At 37.2% G+C, this 25,020-nt stretch overlaps 1 protein-coding gene across 2 annotated transcripts in view; it reads right to left on the bottom strand.

Annotated features, from left to right (window-relative positions):
- Positions 1-25,020, bottom strand: part of rxfp1 (relaxin family peptide receptor 1) — a 77,668-nt gene that overhangs the window by 8,245 nt on the left and 44,403 nt on the right. The window contains exons 3-15 of one of the 2 annotated variants that reach the window (XM_026182778.1): positions 14,959-15,042; positions 10,482-10,587; positions 8,519-8,590; positions 7,733-7,804; positions 7,360-7,431; positions 7,135-7,206; positions 6,905-6,973; positions 6,707-6,778; positions 6,406-6,477; positions 4,583-4,654; positions 3,478-3,549; positions 2,780-2,851; positions 199-428 (exon numbers count right to left, since the gene is read on the bottom strand). In XM_026182778.1, the coding sequence (XP_026038563.1) occupies positions 199-428; positions 2,780-2,851; positions 3,478-3,549; positions 4,583-4,654; positions 6,406-6,477; positions 6,707-6,778; positions 6,905-6,973; positions 7,135-7,206; positions 7,360-7,431; positions 7,733-7,804; positions 8,519-8,590; positions 10,482-10,587; positions 14,959-15,042 (1,137 nt within the window). The remainder of the gene's footprint in view (positions 1-198; positions 429-2,779; positions 2,852-3,477; positions 3,550-4,582; positions 4,655-6,405; positions 6,478-6,706; positions 6,779-6,904; positions 6,974-7,134; positions 7,207-7,359; positions 7,432-7,732; positions 7,805-8,518; positions 8,591-10,481; positions 10,588-14,958; positions 15,043-25,020) is intronic. The other variant, XM_026182785.1, reaches the window with a different exon arrangement.

Raw genomic sequence — 25,020 nt, 5'->3', positions numbered from 1 at the left:
ATAGGCACGGTGGAAACTAATTTCATGCTTTGTGCTGTCTTTGACATTCAAGGCTATCAGAAGGACACAGTGTTGGAAGAATATGTCAGTTGTAATCTAGAAACTGCAACAGCAAACAATAAAATCTTTGTAGCCAGTAAAAGTTATATCCTAAAAGTTATACGAGTTTTCCACTTTAAATGTAGTAACGTGACTTACAGCAGAGGGAGATGATGCACATGGCATGTAGTTTGTTCTCTGAGCGAATGTACGACCGCATGCAGATGACGAAGATATTGCCGAAGCAGGTGGTAGCAGACACAACCCAGACGAAGACCCTCAGCACAATATTGGCCAGTAGGTTCTCAAAGGATGAGATTCCATCAGTGTTGGGCTTACAACTACGCACATGAGGAGCATAGCCACAGTACTGGAATTTCTTGAAGTAGCTGTAATCACGCAAAAAAAGTGTAAGGTTAAGCAACAGACAAAAGGAGATTGTTTATTTGAACCAAAAAGGTTCTGGGTCAATCAAGGCAACAGGAAAATTCCACACTGTAAATGTCTTTTCTTTTTATACATACTGGCAGGTGCAGAAATAAGAGAGAGGAATAAAGCAAGAAGGGGTATTCTGGTGATCTGAAGTGCCAATTTTATACGGAAATAATAGCACCCGAAGCTGTGAGACTCTAAAGGTGGTAAACCTAATCAAGAAGCCAACTTAAATTAAAATGAGTGCTTTTGTCTTTTGTCTTTCTACCCAGGTGGAGACCTGCAAAAGTTTAACAGTAATCATTTTATCCAAAGAAAGAATTAAAGGGTTTATTCAGCTGAATTATCTGCCCATCTCCCACCATCAACCCCTGTATAGAAATTGACATGTCATTTATGGTCCTTACTAGGGCTGAGCCATATCATACCGTTCACGGTAATACCGGTGTAATATTGGGCAAAGATAAGAAAATGAAATATCGCGATAGAATATGGGTAAAATGCGAATGCGCAGTGCCTTTGTTTTCATACACACATGGTGGAAAAAGCATGCTGGCGACGGAAAATGAGAAGGACGAAAGCGGATCGTTGAATGAAACAGATGAACCAGAATTGGTTTTTAAAAATGCTGCAACTTCAGTGATGTCGAACTGGTTTAGCTTTCGTCCATCAGATACACAACAAAGCACTATTTTTGGTAGCGCATGCTAGCGACGGCCGTATTTTGGAAAATACGGCACACTTAAAATCAATCCTTTGATTTTTCTGAAAATCGACAGAGCCTCTTATAATCCCGTGTGCCTTATGTATGAATTCTGGTTGTGTCTACTGACCTCGAAACGATTTTATGTGCTACACGGCGCTCGAAAATCTGTCAAATGTTTTAGTACGACTTTGCTAAGCTAAGAAACCCGCACCGCTTGATGGATTGTCGGAGCATTGCGGCTATCGTAGGCAGGAGCCTCGCGGAGTGATACGTACTGTGCTTCAACATAATATCAGCAAGGAATTTGCATTTGCACTGTTAAATTTTTATATAACTTTCATGCACATAAAAAACTGCTGCTTGTTTAAGTGAAAATACATTGATTTTTTTTTCCACTAATAAAGTTGTGGAGTTGTAAAGTATTTTGTCTACTGTCAATTATATTGTCAGTTATATCATTATAAATTTTCAAACGTATATCGTGATAAATATTTTTGGTCATATTGCCCTGCTCTAGTCCTTACAGTAATTAAAAATGACATTTCAACAAATCAAACTATTTTCCAGCTTCCAACATTGCCCATAGCTAAATGTCAAAGTGAACATGCTACTGTCCTTACAATGTTAATTTGCTTACTATATGTTAATCAGTTATTTTATTGCTATAGTATTAAAGGAATGGCAATAATTTACAGAGTATTGACAGTAGTCTCTATTTGGAAAGTCAGAGCATCCTCAGTGCTATTAGAATTCATCCAGGAAAATATGAATTGAGTGCAAAATTAATAATTGGCCAATATTTGTTTCACATTTCTCAAATGTCAAACACATGCTGGTGCTCGCTCTTCAAAACCAAAGCGGAATGATCTTTTTAGGACAATTAAATTGCGATCAAATCACGATGTTCAAAAATTAACTATGTTTTTTTTTTTTTTTTTTAAGTCCCTTTAGTTAATGCACATGTTTTATGGAAATGCACTCTTATAAAGAAACAATCCCTTTGAAAACAGTTCACTGCTTTACTTCTGGAGTTTTCTGAATAATAGGTGCAACAATTTCTTCAAATAGAGATGCAACTTTAAATTTATTTTTTAAATTGCTTTGTGAAATAAAAATGCTATTCCATTCATGTCTAAGGTAGGGTGCTGGCATATATCAAAATATTTATGAATGAAGTAGCTTGAGCACTGCTGCTTTAAAATGCATTTTACTTCTGCAAAATAAGATAGATTTGAATGCAGCTGACACTTACTAAAACTTGTATGAAGCACTATTACAAAGGGAACGTTAAAGAATCTCTGTGACTGTATCCAAGGGTGAAGAGGCATTCATCTTATCATGTTCTCTGTCTTGTTGCATCTCTTCAGGACTTACATGGATGTATCTTGAGTTGTTTTAGCAACAGAAAAGAAGGATTACACTAAGCTTGACTTAATCATCTCTTGGTTGGAAGAGGAGTCTGACAGTCTCAATAAGGCCAGCTCAAAGCTCATTACTAGGATAATATTTCTATGTGTGAGTAACACATTGTCTCTATGACAGTCCAGACTGAACAATAAGGATTTACTGTTTAAACATAGACCATCACAATGGAGTACTTACATATGAGTCAAGTATTTGAGTGGTTCAAACATCCTTCGCTGAATGTTTCCAATTTCTATTCCTTCTATGCTCCTAACAAATATAAAGATGATTTTGTCTTAGTTTGATGCCACACACAATACAGTATGCTGATTTGTTTTGTACACAAAAACGTGAAAACGTGTTTTCACCAAATCTTCTTCTTGGTAAATGGCCTTTCAAGGCCTAAATGGGGGACATTTCTACTAGAAAGAGACATTTTTAGTCTTCTGTTTATTTAGATTTTGACTTTTGTGAATTCAAGCTTGTGCGTATGAAGAAGAAGTATGACAATCACTTGCCGGAATGTCTCAAACAGCAATATGCAGAATATACTGAGGTTCTCAAAAATGGAAAAACATTAAAAAATGATAACCTTCTTCAAACTAGTCAAACTAATCAAATCAAAAACTGGAGCTGACCAAAGTAATTGGACAGGCACCAACATGAAAGATAAGATCAATAAGATAAGATCAATATGAAAGTAAAATAAATATGATATAGTAAAAAAATAATGAATTAGAATAAAAAACCTGTATATTTACATAAAAGGTTGATTGTAAACCGAGTTTGTGTGGTTACTTGATATCAATTTATTGATTAACTCAGTTTTATTTAATGCTAAACATTGATTTTTTTAAAATCTTAATGTTATCAAGGATGCATCATCAAATACTTACAATGATTTTAACTTATGTAACTTATCAAAGTGGTCAACTTGCAGCTCCATGATGGGATTGTACGATATATTTCTGCAGAAAAAAGGGGAAAATAAGCAACAATGAACAGCACACACACATAAATGATTAATGAAATTACAGTTCATTGTACATTATGCATGGGAGGACGGAAACAAAGCACAGCAATCTTCAGTGATGCAGTTTCATGAAAACAAATAGAACACCAGTGACATTTAAATATGTCTAGAAGCATTTTATGCATGTCAGCTGCCTCCCACATGTTTATCTTCCTGTCATACTGTCACATTACCTCCTGCTTCACATCTTAAAGGTGTGTCCTTCCTCTGTTCATTTTCTAGCTTGTTATCCTCCCACCAGCATATTTATTAGTGGTTAGGGAATCAGTGTATTGACTGTCTTCTGCTTAAAATTTATAATCCCTAGGAAGATGCTATACCACAGTTTGACACTATTTTTGTAGTATTTTCTGTATTTAATCTACAATTATTCTGTATAACAATGTTAAACACAATAATATCACAATGATATTATCCTTGCTATTTATAATTTATTATAAGGGAATTGCCTTTTGCATTCTTTGAGCAATTTAGTTATTACCAGTTTATCATTTTTCAATTAAAAGAAGGTAAATACTTCACTCTTTCATGTGTTTCATAGCTTCATCTTCTAATAACTCTTCATAAAATTAATGCTTACATAACATGTACTTGCTCAATAAATTATGACTTGTCATTGTATATTAAACTAACCAGCCGTACATAACCCCTTCACAGAACATTAATTTAAAACTGATACAATCATATATTATCTTTGCAATTTGCAATTTTTCATCATTACATAAGTTCTAAAAATTAAAAGGTAGTACAAAACCCCCAGCAAAATTTACTACAGTTTAGTCAAAGTCTGTATACACACTTTTCATTGAAAACATGAAACTATGTCTAGTTTTTGCAAAATGACAAACTGTCAGTCTGCTGTCATTCTCGATGACTACAAAGATATAAATAGCCATAGAGAAGGCTATGGGAAAGGTATCCGCATACAGAACTATGTGTCTGTGGGTATTTGTATAAAGAGAACTCACAGCTGGAGCAAATCCTCAAGTAAGACAAAGAGATTCGGAGGGATTCCTGCCAGTCTGTTTCTGGATAGATCCCTGTGTGCACAGACAAATCCACATCAGTTCTCCAAAAATAAAGAACAATGAATAAATATTGATGTACAACACTGGGCATTTGATGGATGCATACAGATCTTCAAAGGAAGATCCACCCTCAGTAACTCTGTTAAGGGAGAGGGGGTGGATAGAATGACAGGCAAGCTGAAAAACAGCAATAACAAAAAATGTAAAGTCCTTTGAATACTGACACTATGCTTATGGTGGGTTGTTGTAGCCACGTTTTTCATTAGTGACCATCCACAGCAGGTTTCCCAGACTGCATTAATATAATACATTCACAGTTACCCTATTTTGAAGATTCAGTGTTACCAACTGCAGCACTGTGAATGTTGTGGTTGTATGGCTTTAATGCATTATATATTTAACCTACTATCCCTCTTCATCATTAAATATAAATGTCTATGTCCAAGTGGTTTCTTATGTGGCTCAAGAGTTGGGAGTTTGCCTTGTAATTGGAAGGTTGCCGGTTCGAGCCCCAGCTCCGACAGTCTTGATCGTTGTGTCCTTGGGCAAGACACTTGACCCATTGCCTACTGGTGGTGGTCAGAGGGCCCGGTGGCGCCAGTGTCCGGCAGCCTCGCCTCTGTCAGTGCGCCCCCGGGTGGCTGTGGCTACAATGTAGCTTGCCATCACCAGTGTGTGAATGGGTGGATGACTGGATGTTTGAACTCACAGTTTTTGAAGAGAATTAAAGACTAACTGATGTTAACCGTACACAGGAGGTTTTCCCAGTCATGGATTAACTCTTTCTATCCACACTGCTACTATAACAATAGCAGATAAAAGTCAGTGATTTTGATTATTCATGATTTTGACATTGGTGTGGGGGCTTTATTTTGCTGTTTTAACTGCATTAAGTCATATAAAACCTACACTGGGTTTATATCTTCTGAACTCTACATATAATTGAATGTGCTATATAGATCAAATTGCCATTGTCAAAAAGTATTAAGAAGTTCCACATTTAAAGCCACTGACTGTTGCTTGGTAGAATTAAAGCACAGACACAATAAAAATGTGAAGTTCATGGATCATCAACATGACTATAAAATGCTCAATTATAACCGCTGATCTCAATCAAATTTCCTTCTAAATTACTCAGTTCTATTCATGTGACACCTGTGCAAATTCCATAACGTATCAGAATACAAGTGAGACCTGAAGTGGTCTATACAGATGTTAGTCAAGTAGATGGAGCAGCAAGGACTGCTGATTGTAATTAACTGATGATTGTAAACTGGCTACAGGAGTGAATATTATCTTGAATGGTTGTTTGTCTCTGTGAGACTGATAACCTGTCCCGGGTGCACCCTGCCTTTCCACAGGGGTTTTCTACAAACCCTTGAGCTAAATGTTACTTTATTAGACACGTCCTTAAATGATGTTGGTTATTGCACTGAGCAGAGTTTGATGTTTGTCCTTCTTAGACAGGAAGCTGCTGTATCTTAGGTGTTACAGACGGTTTTAATGACGTCTAGGATAATCTTTGGAAGCGATTAAAGCATAGATCTGGCTATTTCAGTGCTTTTTTTAATAGAACAGAGCATTTATAGTGTTTTTAAATGCTGTCGTTTCCTTCTGTTCTTTTGGAACTTCTTGAGTCATTAATCACAATGAATCTTCAAAATCCACATCTTACATGGCTTCAATTCAGCTTTTTTTTGGCACAATCCAGAGAGTTTTGTTTTGTTTTTTGAAGTTTGTTTGTGCAAAATATTTTTACTTACAATTCTCCAAGCTTTTGCAGGACTGAGAAAGCCTGTTCGTGTACGTAGCTGATCCTATTTCGCTGCAGAACCCTGGAGACAGGCAACAGACACAGAAAGAATTATATGACTATTTTTCCTACCTTAATCCCATTTAATGAACTGCCAGAATTGATCCCACACCTAGGATAGTACAGTTCATCAATTTGTATGAAACTAAGGTTGATTTGCAATCCTCTAACAGGAACTGCAGCAAAAGAAAAAATGTAAATGCAAAGACTGCACCTCAGCCATGTAATAAATTATGTAGATTTATACTTACAGAACTGTCAGCATGGTGCATGAGCTGAATGAGGCATTGCCAATCACTTCAATGAGATTTCCTTCCAGGTCCCTGCACAACATATTATCAAATGAACACAGACAAATGCACCCAAACTGCTGACAAAGAACAGATTGATCGCAAATTGGCACTTGTATGTTAGGAGAAGTTTAGATTTTTTTTTGACATTCTACTTACAACCAATTTAATCTGGGCATTTCTCGACAGATGTCATCCAGCTTTGTCAAAGAGTTGTTCAACAAAACCCTGTCAATCAGCAAGACAAAATAAAAGAAGGTGAAAGGCTTTTCTCTTAAAGTTCAAAGAAAGAACACTCATTTGCTCGTAGCTGCCAAGCACTCTTAATAGCACCACTTTCGATGATCTGAAAGCCTTTGCAGCACAAAAAAGTCAAAATAATGACTCACAATAGAACAAGGGAGTTCAGTCCTGAAAAGGTCGTGGGGGATATTTGATGGATGTTGTTATTTTCAAGAATCCTAGAGTAAAAACAAATACATCAAAAATAGAATATAGTTTTGCACAATACAAAACTGCATTCACTGACGTGCATACCTGAAAGTAATTAAAAAAAGCACAAAGCAAGAAGAAGACATAAAAGGTGATATATGTTATAAAAGCTGGATACATACAACCACTCCAGTTTGTGCAGATCCCTGAACACCCAAGGCATTAAAACCGATATCCTGTTGTTGCTCAGATATCTACATACAGAAAGACAATGGAAGGTTACCTGCACCAGATGCTGATAACAATTTGTAAGTGGTGTTGACCTTCCAAAAGCAGTTCATCATTGGTCAGTTTATATAATCTATCCTCTTAAAGTGAATGTTCATATACAAGCATACCTTGTTAATGTCAAGAAGCAGGATGTGCTAGGTTGCCAAAATTAACTACTGCAAGTGAACTAATGCTTTTCTGCATTTTAAGAACAGATAAGAAACCAATGCAACTCAGAGTGTGTATTATCAAATTACACGTAAAGCAAAAATGTAACAAACTTACAGTCTTGTCAGGTTATACAGCCCTCTAAATGCATCAGGACTCACATCTTGAATCTTGTTGTGCTGGAGATATCTATCCATACATAAAGCACAAAATATTTTCTTTATTTTTACTTGATAGCTATCAGAAAAACAAAACAAAACAGACATACTAAGCCATAAAGCCCGAATGCCTTTGCTCAAGTGCAACTTTTGCGTAAATGAAATCGTTCACATCAAATAATGATAATCTCTTCCAAGAATACTCCTTTATATTGCACACTACGAGCTCGACAAACCCCTGCTGACAGTTGTGTTTTGTCTTGTGTTTTCACACACGGCAATTCATTCTAATGTTTGTTTATACACATCTCAGGGAAGTTTTCAGTCCAGCAAAAGCTACCAAATAGTTTCTGGCGAGGGATAAGACCTATTCTCATGTTGCCATTGTCAGTGTGACTGTGTGAGGCTGATAAACAACACAAGTGGACAATGAATGAATTTGTATGCAAAGCAGAACAAATCTGTCAACGTTCCCAGCAGTCCTCTTAGCTTACACATACCAGCTTTATAGATGTGATGCTTATTTGTTGCATTTGCCAGGTCAAGGTAGAGTGAAGATGCTTTACTCAATGAATAGGGTAGGGTTATAGCACCTGATCTATTGTGTGTGGAGCTTTTTTTATTTTTTAAAGAAAAAAACAAACAATATAAAAAACAGAAAAGAATATTGTAGAAAGACAATAAGACTACAAATGCAATAAAAGAACATAAATAGCATGTAATCCACAATTAATGGAACACTCACAGTTTCTGCAGGCTCTGGTACTTAAAGAATATGTTCGCTCTAAGTTTCTGAAGCCCATTCCTTTGTAGGGACCTGAGAGACAGGGACATTTACATGTTTATTGCTTGAAACCAAAAGCACCACTCACCTTTGGACACTTGGACAGCATGTTTCTTCTGACTATGATTAATGGGATTTTGTGGCTGTGAATCTTAAAAACGATTTAAAATGAAACATAACATCACTACGCTGATTCTATTTATTTATTACATAGCAGGCATTTTAATTTACTCAAAGAAGATTTTTGATATACAGATTTTAATATTTTAATATGTTAATATCTTAACTGGATTATCCACATAAAATACATATAAAAAGACAAAAACTCCCTATAATGTCCAACTTACTTTTTCTGACTAAGCCAGTTACCAGAAACATTAATCTGTAAACATTACAAGCTACAGCTTAGTGGTCTTTTAAATTCTGCCAAGAGACCATATCAGGGTCAAGAGACCCTGAACTGACCAACTGATTCAGCTGCTGATTCCAAGCCTTTTAAAGGATTAAAGGATGATTAAAAGCTCATCTTCTCACGCACTATTCTATCAAGCAGAAGTAGTCAGTTTTTTCACATTTGGGAAAACGTCTTACTATTAACGCAATCCCCTTTGGTGCACCATTCTCTAACTTTGTTTACTTTAACTTTGTTTTTCTTGGATAGCTGGCAAGTAGAGACCGTCTTCTCCCAGAGGCTCTTTGTGCAAGCAGTTAATTATGACTCCTAGTTAGATTGTTTCATAGCCCTGTAGTGGGCAAGATAATTATAATGGGCTCATGAAAGGAAGCGAGGTGATGATTCATTAGAACAAAAAGTCAGTGTTATTTATTTGAACTAAACAAAATTACAAAATTACTTGATTACTAACAGGGTTGGGCCTTACTTTGCCTTTAAAATTGCTTTTTCTTCATTGAATAGATTCAAGGAATTGCTGGAAATACTCTTCTGAGATTTTAGTTATGAGAGACTTTGACAGCATCATCATTTAGCAGCTGCTAAAGACGTATTGATTGCACTTCCATAATGTATAACTCCAGGATCACTACAACCCAAAGATGCTCTTTTGGGCTGAGATCTGGCAAAAGGGCCCCTCCACATTATGGAAATATTACTAGTATTAAATTATTAACATTTTTGTACTTTCTGTACCTTCTGACATTTGTAAATCATTGCAACATGTTTACTGCTAATATGCTCAGAATATACACTCACACCTTAAGATGTGCTGTATGTGTCATATATTTAGAAGCTGGTCCAACTGTTGAACAGGGAATTCTATAAATGAGTGTGCTTGCGACGCATCCAGTCACTCTGTGAGGACATGTGATTAATGAGCCTTTTATTATTTATTCCACATACATTATAGTTGTCTTAATGTCACATTTTGAAGGCTAAATTTGTAACATAGGTGTTGGGCTTATGGTAGCATAGTTGATCTGATTCTGGATGTTGTACATTGTACTGATAAAAAAGCCATATTTTAAATGAGTACGGGCTAGCTTTTATAGCTTTTAACAGTAAGTCTCAACACTGAGTGGTCTTGTTGAAATATATCCATGCATTTTGTTTAAAGTAGTATATTGCTGAACTTAACTTTCATGTAAAGAATAAATTAAAAGAAAAAAAATTTAAAAGACTTTTTTTTTCCCAGAGAAGGATTACTTCTACCACCATCTTTGCTCTCAGAGAATTGTCCAACAGATTTGAGTTCTTTGAGTGCCATGTCTCAGGCAATAATTTTCACTTTTTACCTTTCAAGTTGTGGCAATGACAGGTATTCACAGTGGCAAGTGATGTTTGAAGTGGCAAATGTCTGCTACAAAAATTCTCGCAAGTTGTGACAGTAATCGCTGCTGATGACTGTCTTTCTGGACATTGCTTGAGTTTGAAAGTATCGAAGAAAAACAGGGGTTATTTTCTACTCACATCATAGTGACATTCATTGCTACCACTGGGATATCTTGAAGATGAGCCCCGTCACAGTCGAGCTCCAGGTCCCGGCACAGGCAGAGCTCAGGAACCACACCAAGCACTAGAGCAATGGAGGAGACAGGGGAAGGATAAACAAATGGTCAAAAGTGTCAATAGTGGAGCTGTTTTGAAGAACAACAACACAATCCTGCTGGATTAAGCAGGAGAGAAAAAGAAAATGAAAGCAGAATTTATTAAAAGTGACTTTTGGGATGAACAGGTGGGCAATCATTAATAAAAGACTTACTAAATATTCCCAGGATAAGCCAGCTGTGATTACCTTTGATTAAATTCCAATTTGAATATGAAAGATGTGATTAAATGAAGCAGATAAAATTGTCTAACCAGACTTTACCGGCTCCAATGAATTTAAATTATATTTTGAGGATGTGTCAAAATGAGCCATAAAAGGAAGTCAATGAAAAGCTTGCCTGTGAGAGAAAACACATTTTCAACCAGAGAGATGGTGAGAGAAAATTTTGAAATGGATTCTGTAGAAGTCGCAGCCTTAAGGGCTGAATAATTAAGCCAAAGCAAAAGTGGCCTAAGTTGCAGTTCCTCAAGTGGCCATTTGGGTGTTTAGATCCACTCCAGAAATAAACATGTTTACATCCTGCTACAAATTGTTTTGGTCTAGACAGCTAACTGTCCCCTTTGAGATAACCACAGATGGGCTGATGTATTAGCATGCAGGTTTGACATCTTTGAGTAACACTTGCATGTAGATGCCGGCACCTAAGAGTCAGCTAAGAGGCACCTTAATTAATTTGAACCATCGAACGCTGAACCTTCTTTATGGTGTTTGTGCAATATGGAACAATTTTATCAAGTTATCCATCAAATAATCTAAGATAATCCATGGGTTTATCAATCCATAAACCAGTAGATGAGGTCACAGTAGCTACTGTATGGCCAAAATTTATATAAAACATATTTGTCTTCTCCGTAAATCACAAAGTAAAGGAAGTGAGGAAATTAAGAGATGCAAATTCAAAGAGGGTGTCAAGTCTCTAACTGTGAAAAACTGTGAGAAATATGACATCCAGGCGTGTTTATATCTGTTTCAGGTAATACAGTCTCCACACAGATAATGTTTTGTTCTGTAACATTTTGATTATTTTTTTTATCAGTAAACAGCTAATTTCAAAGAAAACCCAACAAGAGTAATTTGTTTACTTCTGCTTTATAATTGCAGTAATTGTGACAATGTCTTTGAAAACAATTAGTCTAATTATGGTCCCCATATCCCTATGATACCTTGCAAATGGCTCTGCAAATTATTCAAGAAGAAATTATAATAACTGATAAAAATTGTGAACCACACTATCATTATTTTAATGTAGCTATGTGCTAGTTCAACAACAGATTGTATTGCTGGTTAAGCTCATTGCTAGGTGTATTACTAACACTTGAAGCAATGTTCTGGGTTGAAATATCAGATTTATGTGATGATATTCACAAGCCGTTTGGTCACACTGATCACAATCCTGAAACAGTGCTCCCTGGACTAAGCAGATGGGGAAACAGAGGGGCAAATCTGATCTAAATAATTGTTCAAAAGAGGTTAGTTAAATTATTATGCAGCTGAAAAAAAAGACTTGTTATTGTGCTGCATTCTACAATTAGATACATAATTTGTTGGGCACATTTTTTTAAAGCTTTGCAGCAGTGGATTTTAAATAATAAAGAAAAATAAAGTTCAGCTTTAATTAAAGGGGTTTTACAAAAAATGCACTAACTGTTTACAGCCATTTTTATAAATAGTCCTCTATTTTCAGACACTCAAAATTAAATACACAAAGGCACATACAAACATTTTAAACATGAGGATACTTTTTAATGCTTCAGTGAAAATCATTTGCTGTCAGTGACTGCTTAAAGTATAGAAGCCACAGACACCAACACATGAAAATTATAGGCAATTCTCTAACCTTCCTTTTATCTCAAAATTCTTGAAAGAGTAGTTGTAAAACAGTAGAGCTCATCAGTAGAGAAACTGCATTAGTGAAGTCACAAATGATCTTCTTATGACCGCTGACAGTGGACTCATCTCTGTGCTTGTTCTACTAGACCTCAGTGCAGCGTTTGATACTGTTGACCATAATATTTTATCACAGAGCATGTTGTGGGTATTATAGGTACTGCACTGTAGTGGCTTAAATCATATGTATCTAATAGACTCCAGTTTGTTCATGTTCATGCACTAAGGTTAATTATGGAGTTCCACAGGGTTCCGTGCTAGGACCAATTCTGTTTACATTAGACATGCTTCCCTTTGGCAGTATCATTAGCATAGAATACATTTTTACAGCTATGCATTTATCTCTCTATGAAAACAGGTGACACATATGAATGAGTTAAACTGCAGGAATGTCTTAAAAACATAAAGACCTGGAAGGCCTCCAATTTCCTGCTTTTAAATTTAGAAAACTGAAGTTGTTGTACTCGGCCTTAAAAGTCTTAGAAATATGGTTTCTAACCAGATACTTATTCTGGGTGGTATTACCTTGGCTTTTGTAACACTGTGATGAAATTTGGAGTAATTTTTGACTATGTACTATAGCATAGTACTGTATGCTATAGTAGTACTGTAGTTTGCACATTAAATACATATATAGGACATTGTTATTCCATTTGTTCAATAATTGGAAACATCCTGTCTCAGAGGGATGCTGAAAGAGTTGTTCATGCATTTATTACTTAGACTGGATTATTGTAATTCACTATTATCAGGTTGTTGTAAAAACTCCCTGAAAAGCCTTGAGTTGATTGAGCAAGAGTGGCAACAGGGACTAGAAAGAGAAGGGTATTTCTTCCATATTGTCTACTCTACATTGGTTCCCTATTAAATTCAGAACTAAATTTAAAATCCTTCCCCTCACATACAAGATATTAAACAATCAGGCCCCATGTAATCTTAAAGACCTCACAGTACTTTATCACCCCTATAGAGTAATTTGCTCTCAGACAGCAGGCTTACTTGTGGTTCCTAGGATGTTTAATAGTAGTATGGGAGGCAGAGCCTTCTGCTTTCAGATCCTGACATCAATGTGTTATGACAAAAAATATATATGTGACTATTTGCCTGCACTGCTGTGCGTGCGTAACACATGCCCATATGGGAGTCATCTGGGAGGTTGACTGGCGGTCACCGGTCAGTGCAGTAGTGCATCTCTAATTAGCTGTCACGTTAGCTATCATCCTACTGATTCTCATTCTCAAAAGGAACTTAGCCTGCAAGGCTTCATTTTTGGGGACACAAAGTTATGCATCTAGTCTTTATTTTCTATTCTATGTAGAATAGAAAATACACTGCTTGTCAGTGAGCACAGTGTGGATAATAGATAGCTTTCAAACAACTGGCAGATTAAAAAGCATGAACTGAAAGAGGTGCATATAATGGGAAAAGAAAAATCCAAACTGGATGACTAAAATCGAAGCTTGACAATTTGATTTCATCTTCTTAAGACTGTCATGCTTAAGCCTTTGTTACTTATAGTACGGATGGCAAGTTAAAAGAATAATTACATAAACAGATTGGTCATGCATGCATGATTGATCGTTAAACAGAAAGATTTTGACAAAACCAACAATAGACTAAAATTGCAGCTGTCATGATGCATAAAATTCCTTTTTTACATGTATGAAACGGAATAAGATGAAAAGACATCAGCAAAATAGAATAAAAAAGCTATATCAAACCAACACTCAAATAAGTCTGGTATACACATTTTATTGCCCATACTATGTAAATCGGTCAATCCCACAAAATGTGTCCCAGCATTTGTCGGTTGCATTTGTCGGAGTCTTCGAATTTGGACAGTCTTCGCCGTGTCGCTGTAACGTAATCGCCCTACAAATGCGGGCACAGGAGGATGCGGTTCCTGAATTTGGACACAGCTATGATACTGGACACTACTACTTCTTCAGGGTTTAACGGCAGCTGGCATCCTTGTACATGCAGTGCTGCCATCTTCTGTTTCAGTCCGTTATTACACTATTCAATCCTACTACTTATTCCTGCGTCTTTTGGAATCTTACAAAGCTTCAAACGACGCATCGACTATTAAATTCGTCGTTGACAATTTTAATAGTCAACGTAATCGTGACCAGTCGACTAATCGTGGCAGCCCTATTGTACAGTTTGCAACATTAAACATGTTTGCCTTGAACTCCATCTCTTTTACTATTTTATCACAGTAACAAAACATAATGTAAACATTTCAGTGGCAAACGAAGACACGCATCTAGGATATTCCTGCAATGCGGTAATGAGGGAATGTCTACTGTTTTAATTTCAAGCGAAAGCAGAAAGTAAATACTGTCATGAAAGCACATCTGATATATTAATAACTATTTGCTATAAAACATTGTGAAAAACAAATAATCGATTTAAGGACAAAGTTCTAACATTTAAAATGAAGGTACTCACAGCATACATTGGACTTGGTCCTGGCGTTATGACTCGGCATTCCAAAATACTTGTCAAAAAGATGGGGCCATCCATTATTATCTCCTGTAAATTAGTATATGACAGACACACCAGAAAGTTATGAGTCATCTCTTGACCTTCAAAAACCAAACGTGTAATTTGAGGTAAATCAAGTATTTCAGATTCACAAAAGGCAAAATTTTTTCCCACCATTGATGCTATGAGATACAAAAGCCTACACGAGATATAAAAGGCCTTGAGCATGCTTCGAGCAGTCTTGTTATACAACCACCAGTTTGACTGCGTACGTTTGTGAAATATGTGTTTTTTGGAAGTCAGAATAATAATCACCTGTTCCAGATTATTCAGTGATACTGCAGCGTTCTCCTCGTACCACATTATTGTAACTGTGTGATTTTTTTGGTCAATAAATGTAAAACAGTTTATCTCATATTGTTTTTTGTGAAGGTATAGGGTTTCTTTTGTTTGTTTGTTTTTGGTGCAATTCCTATCTACTATGTTCCTTGTTCCCTCTTTGTGATGTCATTAATATTTATTTTGAACACAAGCACTGTGCTTCTAGGTGTTCCTTTTAGTTGCATGCACCTTTGGCTGGTTTGGAGCTAAACCTTTTTCTTTATACTCTGCCAACGTGATGCTTTTATCACATCAACTCTGCCAACCCTTTGCAGTTTCCCTTTAAGCCACAAATTGCTAAAGAGGTGGAAAAGCCAATACATTGACAAGATGGCATACAATTACAGAATTACAGCATCCCTCAATTACGTAACTCCACCCCATCCTCACTTTCTTATAGCTACCTTTTGGTCATGAATAGATCACATAAATACACATAAGTGGTTGCACTATTTGTAATTATAATTAGTGTGCTATTTGACATACAATTTGAATTAATTCATCACTTCAGGGTATCATTCTGGGAAACATCTGCACATCCTTGTCCATACAAGTGGTCTATATTACATAGCAGGATGTTTGTTCCTGCGTTATTTATCTTCTTCTGAATGTTCTTGAAGGTGTTCAGATTTCACAAGTTCAGATTTTTTTTCTGGGTATCCTTCAGTTGTTTCATTGTACAGACCCAAGGTCAATGGGTACAAATAAAGAAATGGCTCTAAGAAGAGAGTTAACCACAGCTGTAAGTATAAAAAACAGAAAAAAACTGCAATGTGACTGCACAAACAAGCAGCCAACAGGCTGGAGGCAACCCCCCCCCACCCCCCCCAAAAAAACAAAAACAAAACCCACAACCACTACATAGTACAACTGACACAGGCTGTTGTGACAAAAGAAAGCTATTAAAAATTCATTTGAAATCACCTTACAACTTTTTTGGCTACTTAAAAAAACATCCATCCATCCTCATCTTTTTCCTGCTTATTCAGGGATAAGCAGGAAAAAACAGAGTATCCATAAATACTGATATCAACCACTGCATATTTTCTCTATTAAATATTTGTCAGGATTCAGGGCAGACAAGGTGGCTGTGCAGTAATATCTGATTCCTCAATAGGCTGTACTATTTGGCCCCATTCTTTGTCTTTGGTTTCCTTAACCTGCTTTGTTCTAACTCCTGCTTCTCACATCCTGTTTAGAATCCCAGACCTACAATCTTCTCACCCATCAGAAGACTCTCCAGTTTAATCCCGTGGATTCTTCAGCTCTCAACCAGTCCTAATTCCTGGCTTCTTTTTCAATTCAGTAATGCACAACAGTTGCCCTAAGGTGCTTACAATTGCCTTACGGTGCTCCTGAAACTCCATACCTTCTGGACTTGCATCTGCCCACCCACTCTCTGCTGTACTTCTTATTCCTACTCTGGAAGTGTGTCTGCCAGCAGACTGACCTCCTCACTTCCTGCCCTCGGACCACAAGTAAGAATGACCAATTTAGTAATTACAGAGACCTCATGCTCACTACTTCTTTTGCCATAGCTAATCTTATTTTATTTATTTATTAGTTTTATTCTAGTTTTTGGTTTGTCCATGTCTCCTGTTTACGTGTCTTTCCTGTCTTCTGTGTAAGTCTATCTTGTCCTCTGTTTTACTTTCGTTCTGCCTGTGCTTTCATGTCCACGTCTCTCCATGTTTCCTATCTTATTTTGAAGAGTCTGGTCTTTCCATGTCCAGCGTGTTTAGTTTTACTTTTCCCTGTGGCATCAGGTTCATTTGTGTCAGCTGTGTCTCCCCAGGTGTTTCTTCTTATTACTGTGTATTTAAGTCGTCTGTCTTGTCTTCCTCTGTTCAGCATTGGGTCGTCTGTTTGTCCTTATGTCAAGTCTCATTATGTCACAGAGTTTCTGCTTTCTACTATTCAGGTACATATTAATGCTCATGTTGGGATTATTTCACATTTACGTTTTCGCATGTTCCCCTTCAGTTTCATGTTCTTGTCTTTTGTCATCATTTTGATAGTTAGTTTTAGTTTTCCCAGTTTAGGTTTTAGTTTTCCGCTTTGCCCCATTTTTCTGTTTTGTATCCCCCGTAATAAAGGCTCGCTTTTTGTTTATTGTCACTTCCTTTCTTCCATGTCTGCTTTTGGGTCCGTTCCATAAACACACCAGCGAGCCCCGCTGTTACGTCTGATTGAGTTGGGCTTCCACCATCCCCCCTGATATAATACTTTATCAAGTTCTGCTCAGAATAACTACCACAAAGTTTTATTTGAATAACTTCACAACTACAGTGGTAAGGTATTCAGACTATCTTGAAGATATACCCCCACATAAATCCCTTTAAATGTTATCCTGTAAACATTCAGTTTTAGTGGTCGTAGTAAAACATCCACCCATCCATCCAGTTCCTTCCTGTATAAATCAAATAATCTTCACAAGCTAAGAATATGCATTTTACATCAATCAGTATTTGACTGTTAATTTTTTTTTCTCTGCATTAAGACTGCATATATTGTGAAATATCTTTAGTTTAGACACTTCAATAACATATGAAATTCAATAACAGGTGAATATTTTCCTATTGTTTGTAAAGGCACAGTTCCTTACAAATACTAGTTATCACGAGGATCTAAATTTGGTGTTAACGTGCTCTCCGAATGTTTGCTGCCTCTTTTATCGCACAGTTCAATGGTTATATATTGTGTTTGAGACATACAGTAAATGGTTTTGTCCAAATGAATCTTCTATGAAATCTCATAACATATCACTGACACCTGTGTGATTGTATACAAAGCCATAGTTGTTGCAAAGCATTGACTAAAATCAGTAACTTGTGATTTACACCTTGAGTCTATACCAGGGGTCAGCAACCTTTTTCACCCAAAGAGCCATTTGGACGCGATTTCCATGCAAAAGAAATCACTGGGAGCCGCAAATACTTTTTGACATCTAAAATGAAGATAACACTGTATATATTGTTTGTTTTTTTACCTTTATGCTTTGTGTGAACAACTAAGGCGTGCTGCTTAAATCCAGGAAGTGCTACAGAGAAAATTACATTTTATTTATGTAATTAACAATTAAATTGAACTCTTAAAGAAATATAACAAAAGGAAAGACACACAGCTGAACTAAAATGATCCAGCAAACAAAAACTGTTGTGAGCCACCACAGATATATCGCCTTTGGGCTTTTGGAGCCTTGACCTGGCTTTTAAAAAAAATAATTGGAAAAAAAGCACTATGCTGCTGAAAAATGAAAAATAGATATTTGCAAAATTCTGCCTAAATATGTATTTTACCTGGTTAATGTGTGTGGCGGGGCGTGGTCTGCAGCGCCGCTGCAGGGGATGCGGATGCACCTGAGCGGCACCCGCAATCACACCTCGCCACCTTAACGTCTGTGCTATCTATGCTGTTGTGTTGGTGTGTCGGGCTGTGAGCTTTAACACCGGCTGTATACGTATAGCAACCGTGTGTGAAAAGTGGTCAATAAAGAGATGCTGAAAAGCATGTTCATGGAAACATCGTCGGGTCTGCCGTGATATGTTTACAATGGGACTTCGGAGCTGTACGAAGTGACTTTCATCTTTACGCAGGACTGTAAGCTTTCATCTGTGAGGCGTGAGCGGTGTTTGTTTTTAACATAGTTCACGGTGGAGAATAGCTGCTGAAATAATGTGGATCCGAAGACCCCCTACCTGGGGTTGAAAGTTTCGATAAATGCACGGCGTTTCGGCGGGTATACCGGCTTCCGCGAGTGTGACACTTATTTTGAGCGATCAAAAACTAATAGAATATAATTTTATATTTATATTTCAATATCACAATAATCTTCCAATTTAGAACTACAAGTTAAAAAAGAATTAACATAAATAAAATATACTTCAGCTAATTACTTAAAAAAATTAATTTATTTTTCCAAACCACGCGGAGCCGCACTAAAAGGACTAAAGAGCCGCAGGTTGCCGACCCCTGGTCTATACTATGCTCTGCAATAGTAAGAGATTATTAGATATGTTTCTTTGAAATGTGACAGTATTTGGAACTTGAGCCATCATGTTTGAAGAATAGGGAGCCCTCTAAAAAAACAAATTTTCCCAAGAATAAATATATTTACACAATTAAATAAATTGATAAACATGTTCTTGCTTGCCTTCTTAGTCAGTATTTACAGAAGAAACCTACCAGGATTAGGCAGCAGTGCTAAAGAGCTCACTGAGGTTTCAGATCAAAGCAACAGCAGACAGTACTGGGGCAGTGAAACCTCTCCACACTGTGCCATTAAGATTTATGTTTAGCATGTTACAATTCAGTGGGCAGCAGCACTTCAAAGCAGGTAGGAGGTCCACACATATTCACAGCAGTTTTTGTGTGAAGTGCAAATTTCACAAAGAGCAGTTGATGTGACTCGTCCATGAGCTATAATAAAAGCAGCTACAATAAAAGAAGAGTTCTCTAATTGAGAAGCTTTAGCACATGTGTGTTTGGATACAAAACTTACAAAATCCAAATAATGAGCAAAGGAAAGGATGTCGAGAGTAAAGTGACACAAAACACTAGATAACAGCATATTAGCTTGTAGCTTGTATGTAGCTTGCCATCACCAGTGTGTGAATGTGTGTGTGAATGGGTGGATGACTGGATATGTAAAGCGCTTTGGGGTCCTTAGGGACTAGTAAAGCGCTATATAAAATACAGGCCACAGGCCATATTATTTACAGACACTTTTCAAATGCAGCGCACCATTTATACAGGTCTACATAACCTGTGAGGATTATGATCTGCTCATTTTAGATGGCATCCTCTGCCTTCCTGTCTCTATTAGAGACAACAGTTAAGCCGGTTATGCTATGGTTCCGTAAATGCCTGTTTTTGCTATGTGTAAAATTCAATAGATGCAAACATATGTTACCCATGAAAATGTTGGTGCACGTGTGTTAGACTGGTTGCCGCACAGCAAAAGTTGGTTCATTCACCTCGCAGTTTGCATAAAATGTATTAATATTTAACTGCAGAGATTAGTGAACCAGAAGAACAAATTATGGCAGGTAAAAGAGCCTCCCCTCTCTGTTGAATGTATCCCATATAACTTAAATGCGATACAAGTCAGGTATATGATTAAAACAACAACAACAACAACAATTTATTAAAACATTCATAATAATTGGGTTGATTGTCTACTTACTGGCCAGGGTTGGAAGGGATTTAGTAATAATCACATACCGAGTGATTCAGAGAAAAAAACCCAACATGAGACCTTTTGTTTTTCTTAGAGATTTCTAATCTCATCTGTTTTTTATTTCTTGTGATTACTGGCTGTGCATTTTGACATTTTCTCACAAAAGAAATTAGTTAGATTACCATATTATTTATTGGTAATTATTTTTGCTAATTGCTACACTTTGCCATCTGCTGTATTTGTCACAGTAAGTTATATGGAATCAAGATTTTGAAGCACCTGAGCTACATAATGCGAGGGGCTCTAAAATGCATTTTAAAAATAGATTATTTGAAAATGTCTGGGTTTTAGGCTGTTCCATGAAGCAAACATTGAAAACCATTTGAAAGACAGAATGAGGATAAATTGGCTTGAAATACGGGAAGTCTGGAGGCAAATTCAGTGTCTTGTGGTATTTTGTCATTCGTTTCAAGTACGTCCTGAGCACTTTTGGGGTTCTGGCAGGATTGCTGAAGGCTGCAGCTGTAGACAAATGATACTGACATGTACTGTATTGTCTGCAACAAAGTTTTGATGGATTGTACATGTCAACATAATTTCAGAGCACTAATTTAGTCTGTGAAGAAGATGCTCTTTCCTAGTACATTAATCCGTGATTATAAACAAATATATGACTCCAATTTGGGTTTCTAAATATAAACAGGTAGCAGTTGCACAAAACTTCAGGGAAGTAGTTGAGCAAAGTCTTTTGCAAGTGCTACCTATTCATCTTTGAACACTTAACAACAGAGGGATTTGAAAGCATGTGAAAAGCCCACACAGAATAAAAAGGTTCCATTGAAACTATTTATGAACTAAACTACAGAAACCTTTTAACATGTAAACAATTTGATCAAATTTTCTGATTGCAATATTTTTGTTTATGCTCTTTGTCTTGATGTAAATATGCTAATATGCACTTCCAAAGAATAATGGCTTCCAAGCTGAAGGGAACTGCAGAGAGTTTGTTTTCAATACAGACTCTTAAAGAATATAAAGTGACTACTGTCAACTGTACCATAAAGATATGGTATCTGCTGATAAAACGGTAATTCTTCTGATTAAATATTCTGGTGCAAGTGTAAACCCAACTCACAGCCACTGAGAGAAATGTCGCTGAACATGGCAGTATACTATACTTTCAAGGAAGTGCCAAAAAAGAATTTAAATTTCAGGACAAACAATGATCAGATAATAAGTTATCTGTACAGATGCAGGAGAAAGCCACTCTGCTTGACATTGATAATAGGATTACCAGCAAGCAGAAATCACTTAATGACTTTCTGGGTCATTCTTGCTATGGATCAGAGTGAGAGAGAAATCAAGGGACAAAAAAAAAGACATTTTAATCTTGCCTTGGAGCGAAGACTGATATTCTATTCAAAAGACTGAAAATATTTTACTTTTTCTCTGCAGTAGTGACATTTAAATACATGGGGAATAACACACAAAAAAAGCATGTGTATACTTATAGCAGCATAATTAAGGAGCCACCTGATAGTTTAAAGCCTAATCTTAAAAGTCAAGAGTATGTTTGTCTCCAAAACCAAAATTAGGAGCTGGCACCACAGAAGACGAGCCTGATAGCTTTAGTTTACCTCCCACTGGTAACTCTCAGGAAGTAAGCCCCCATCTGAGAGCGAAGAGCTCTATAGGGATAATTTAAAGCGCCACAGTGCATATAATCACGCACTATGGCGCTGTGGATATGAGTTTCCGGCTTGAGATTAGATTAATGAGCTAATTTGCCACTTGTGCTGCAGCTCGCCACTCAACATTATACAGCTGCTGCAGAAAATTGATGCCACAGCCTATCAGTGGCTTCTGTGACAGCTGAAAGACACTTTAATTACAAAAGGTAAAGGCAGACAGCACTGCACTACTCATAACATAGTCTCACAATCTGAAGAGGACAAAGTTATAATGACATTTGTTACAAGTGCAGATTGTGCTGTCTTTTGAAGGGCAATAATTTTTGATAAGGTGAGAACTGTGAAACCAGATGGCATGACTCCATAACTGGCATGTGATTCTGAAGTGACTTATGGTTTTAATTGGTGATATCCTGTTACCTGTTTGGTATTTTTACTCACCTGTTGAGTTGGTTTTTGTTTTGTGTAAGACTTTGTAAAACTTTGTAAAACTTAGACTATTATTGGACGAATCTATTTCCTGATGATCAAAGATGCCTTTGAAGCACAATTTCCTCTAACGATTTGTTCATTTTTGATCAAGATAAGACTGCTAACTCAAACCAGTATTGATTTTCATATTGATTGCTCTCATTATCAGCTCTTCATTTATCTCTGTCTTCATTATAATGCTGCATTAAGCAAAGTTCAACTAGAAACTGCTTGACGGATCCTCAAGCACTGTAAGAGCTCAAATATGGCAAAGGATTATGACAAATAAATTAGAGTAGTGCAGCATTTTCAAAAAGACCAGATTTAGGCATTAAACACTATCACATTTACAAAGAAATGTCCTACAAAAAAGCATAATTTTAAAGTTTTAAAATGTCAGTTATTTATTTATTTATTTGCAATGATTATTAATTAAATTAAATAGTCAAAATTACAATGTACTGTAAAAAATAATAATTAAAAAAAATCAGTAAAGCATATAATCATGTATTTACTGCAGACGTCTTCTAGTTTAAGCTTGGTAAGGGGTGCCTGAGGCAGCCTCCGAAATCGACTTTCTTCAGCCTAAATCCTGGCCACACATGACTGTTCATGTGTTAATTTCAGTTACAAGTTGTCAGTTATTGTACGTATAGAAAGCAGCTTTGAGCTTGAAGCCAAGGGATGCCAAATACCCAGATGGTCAGCGAGTTATTCAAGTTGAAAGATGTTATCCCTTCGGAGAAGCTATCCACTTTAGCTCTATCAGCCACTGACTTGTGTTTTATCTCTTGTATTCTAGCTCAGTCAGATTATAAAGTGTTTTGTAACTAGAGTTCAGTGTCCATGAACACTCCAAGCTCAGAAAAGCTAAATCAGTACAAAAGGCAATGTGAATGTTTCTATTTAATCCTTTAAAGGGCTGTTTACAACATGATGTAAACCCACAAGTCGCTGAGCATAATTTGAGCTTCTACAACATTGCATCATTTCTTTAATCTGCCCTGTTGGGGTAGAAAACAGTGAATTCTGCACAGCTATGCAAATTATGCAAAATAATATTTATACTTTGAGAGTAAGTTTATTTTGTAAGACTATTTTGGTATTTCTTTGTGTTTATATCGTATTCTGTTCCATCAACGTAGTAATTTACTCTGGACAAATACAGATAAATTAGTTAAATGGACTACTAAATAGTTACTCCATCCATCCCTTATCTGGATCCTGGTTTTTGTCTAAGATGATATGCTCAGACTTTCTTCTTCATAGCTGATGAGCTCCCACATCTTCTGGACAAACATGTTCCCAATCCAGCTAAGAAACAATTTATTTCTCCACCCTCTCCTGAGTCTGCCCCAGGGCCTTGTTCTTGTCCGACATGTCGAGAATACTTCACCAGGAGGTGACCAGGAAGCATCCTGGTCAAACCACATTCAAGTTTTTGATCCAGCCATCGTGAGAGCTGTACTCTGCTTGGCCTGCTAGTACCAGTTACCAGTCCCACAAGCGAAGCAATCTCCCAACAACTCTGTTGTCCACCATTTGGTTCAAACACAAGATTGTTAAGTGTATATATTGATATATGTGGTGCAGCATGGTCACGTGTGTACTGGTAAATAAAAACAAGATGCTGAAAAGCATGAATGTGTGGATGGGTCTGCCGTGGAGTTAATACAGTGGTGCCGAAACCCAGGACAGGAGCACGGCAGACCAAGGACTGGGCCAGACAGGGAAGGAGCTGGCCCAAATGGTGGACTGCAGGACCAGATTGAGTGCCGCAGGCAGATGATCGAGAGGCTGGCAGCTCAGATCGGTTCCCGGTGACACAATCGCCACCCCCATCCGCGACCCTTGACTGCACGGCACCTGTGCCAACCTCCAGGGTGAGACCAGCCAGGACGCAGCCTGCCTTCGCACCCATCCCCACTCCTCGGGCAGGAGCAGCTGGTGCCCGGGGCCTGCACCCGTTCCTCCTCCCAAGAGGAGGGCCGCTGAACAACCGACAGGCCCACCACCGGCTCATATACGTCACCAGCCGGAGTTGGAGGAGGAGGCACGCAAGGGTCCTGCCAAGCCTGAGGAGTTATCATTATATATAATAAGTGTCAAAACTTAGTGTTAAAGGTGCAGAGGAGGTCATCAAATGTCATCTTTATGGGGGAAAGAGTTAAGCCACAGTTTTGTGTAGTTCGCACAACTAGTTACTCCATTGCTGTATAGTCTCAGCCAGTGTTGGGTGTAACGTGTTACTAAGTAACACATTACTTTAATTAAATTACTTTTGCACTGAAAAAGTAGAGTAAC

Source organism: Astatotilapia calliptera, chromosome 2 (genome assembly GCF_900246225.1).
Source record: "Astatotilapia calliptera chromosome 2, fAstCal1.2, whole genome shotgun sequence".
Lineage (NCBI taxonomy): Eukaryota > Metazoa > Chordata > Actinopteri > Cichliformes > Cichlidae > Astatotilapia > Astatotilapia calliptera.
Note: the sequence above shows the minus strand (reverse complement) of the source record. Positions and strands in the feature narration are given on the sequence as shown.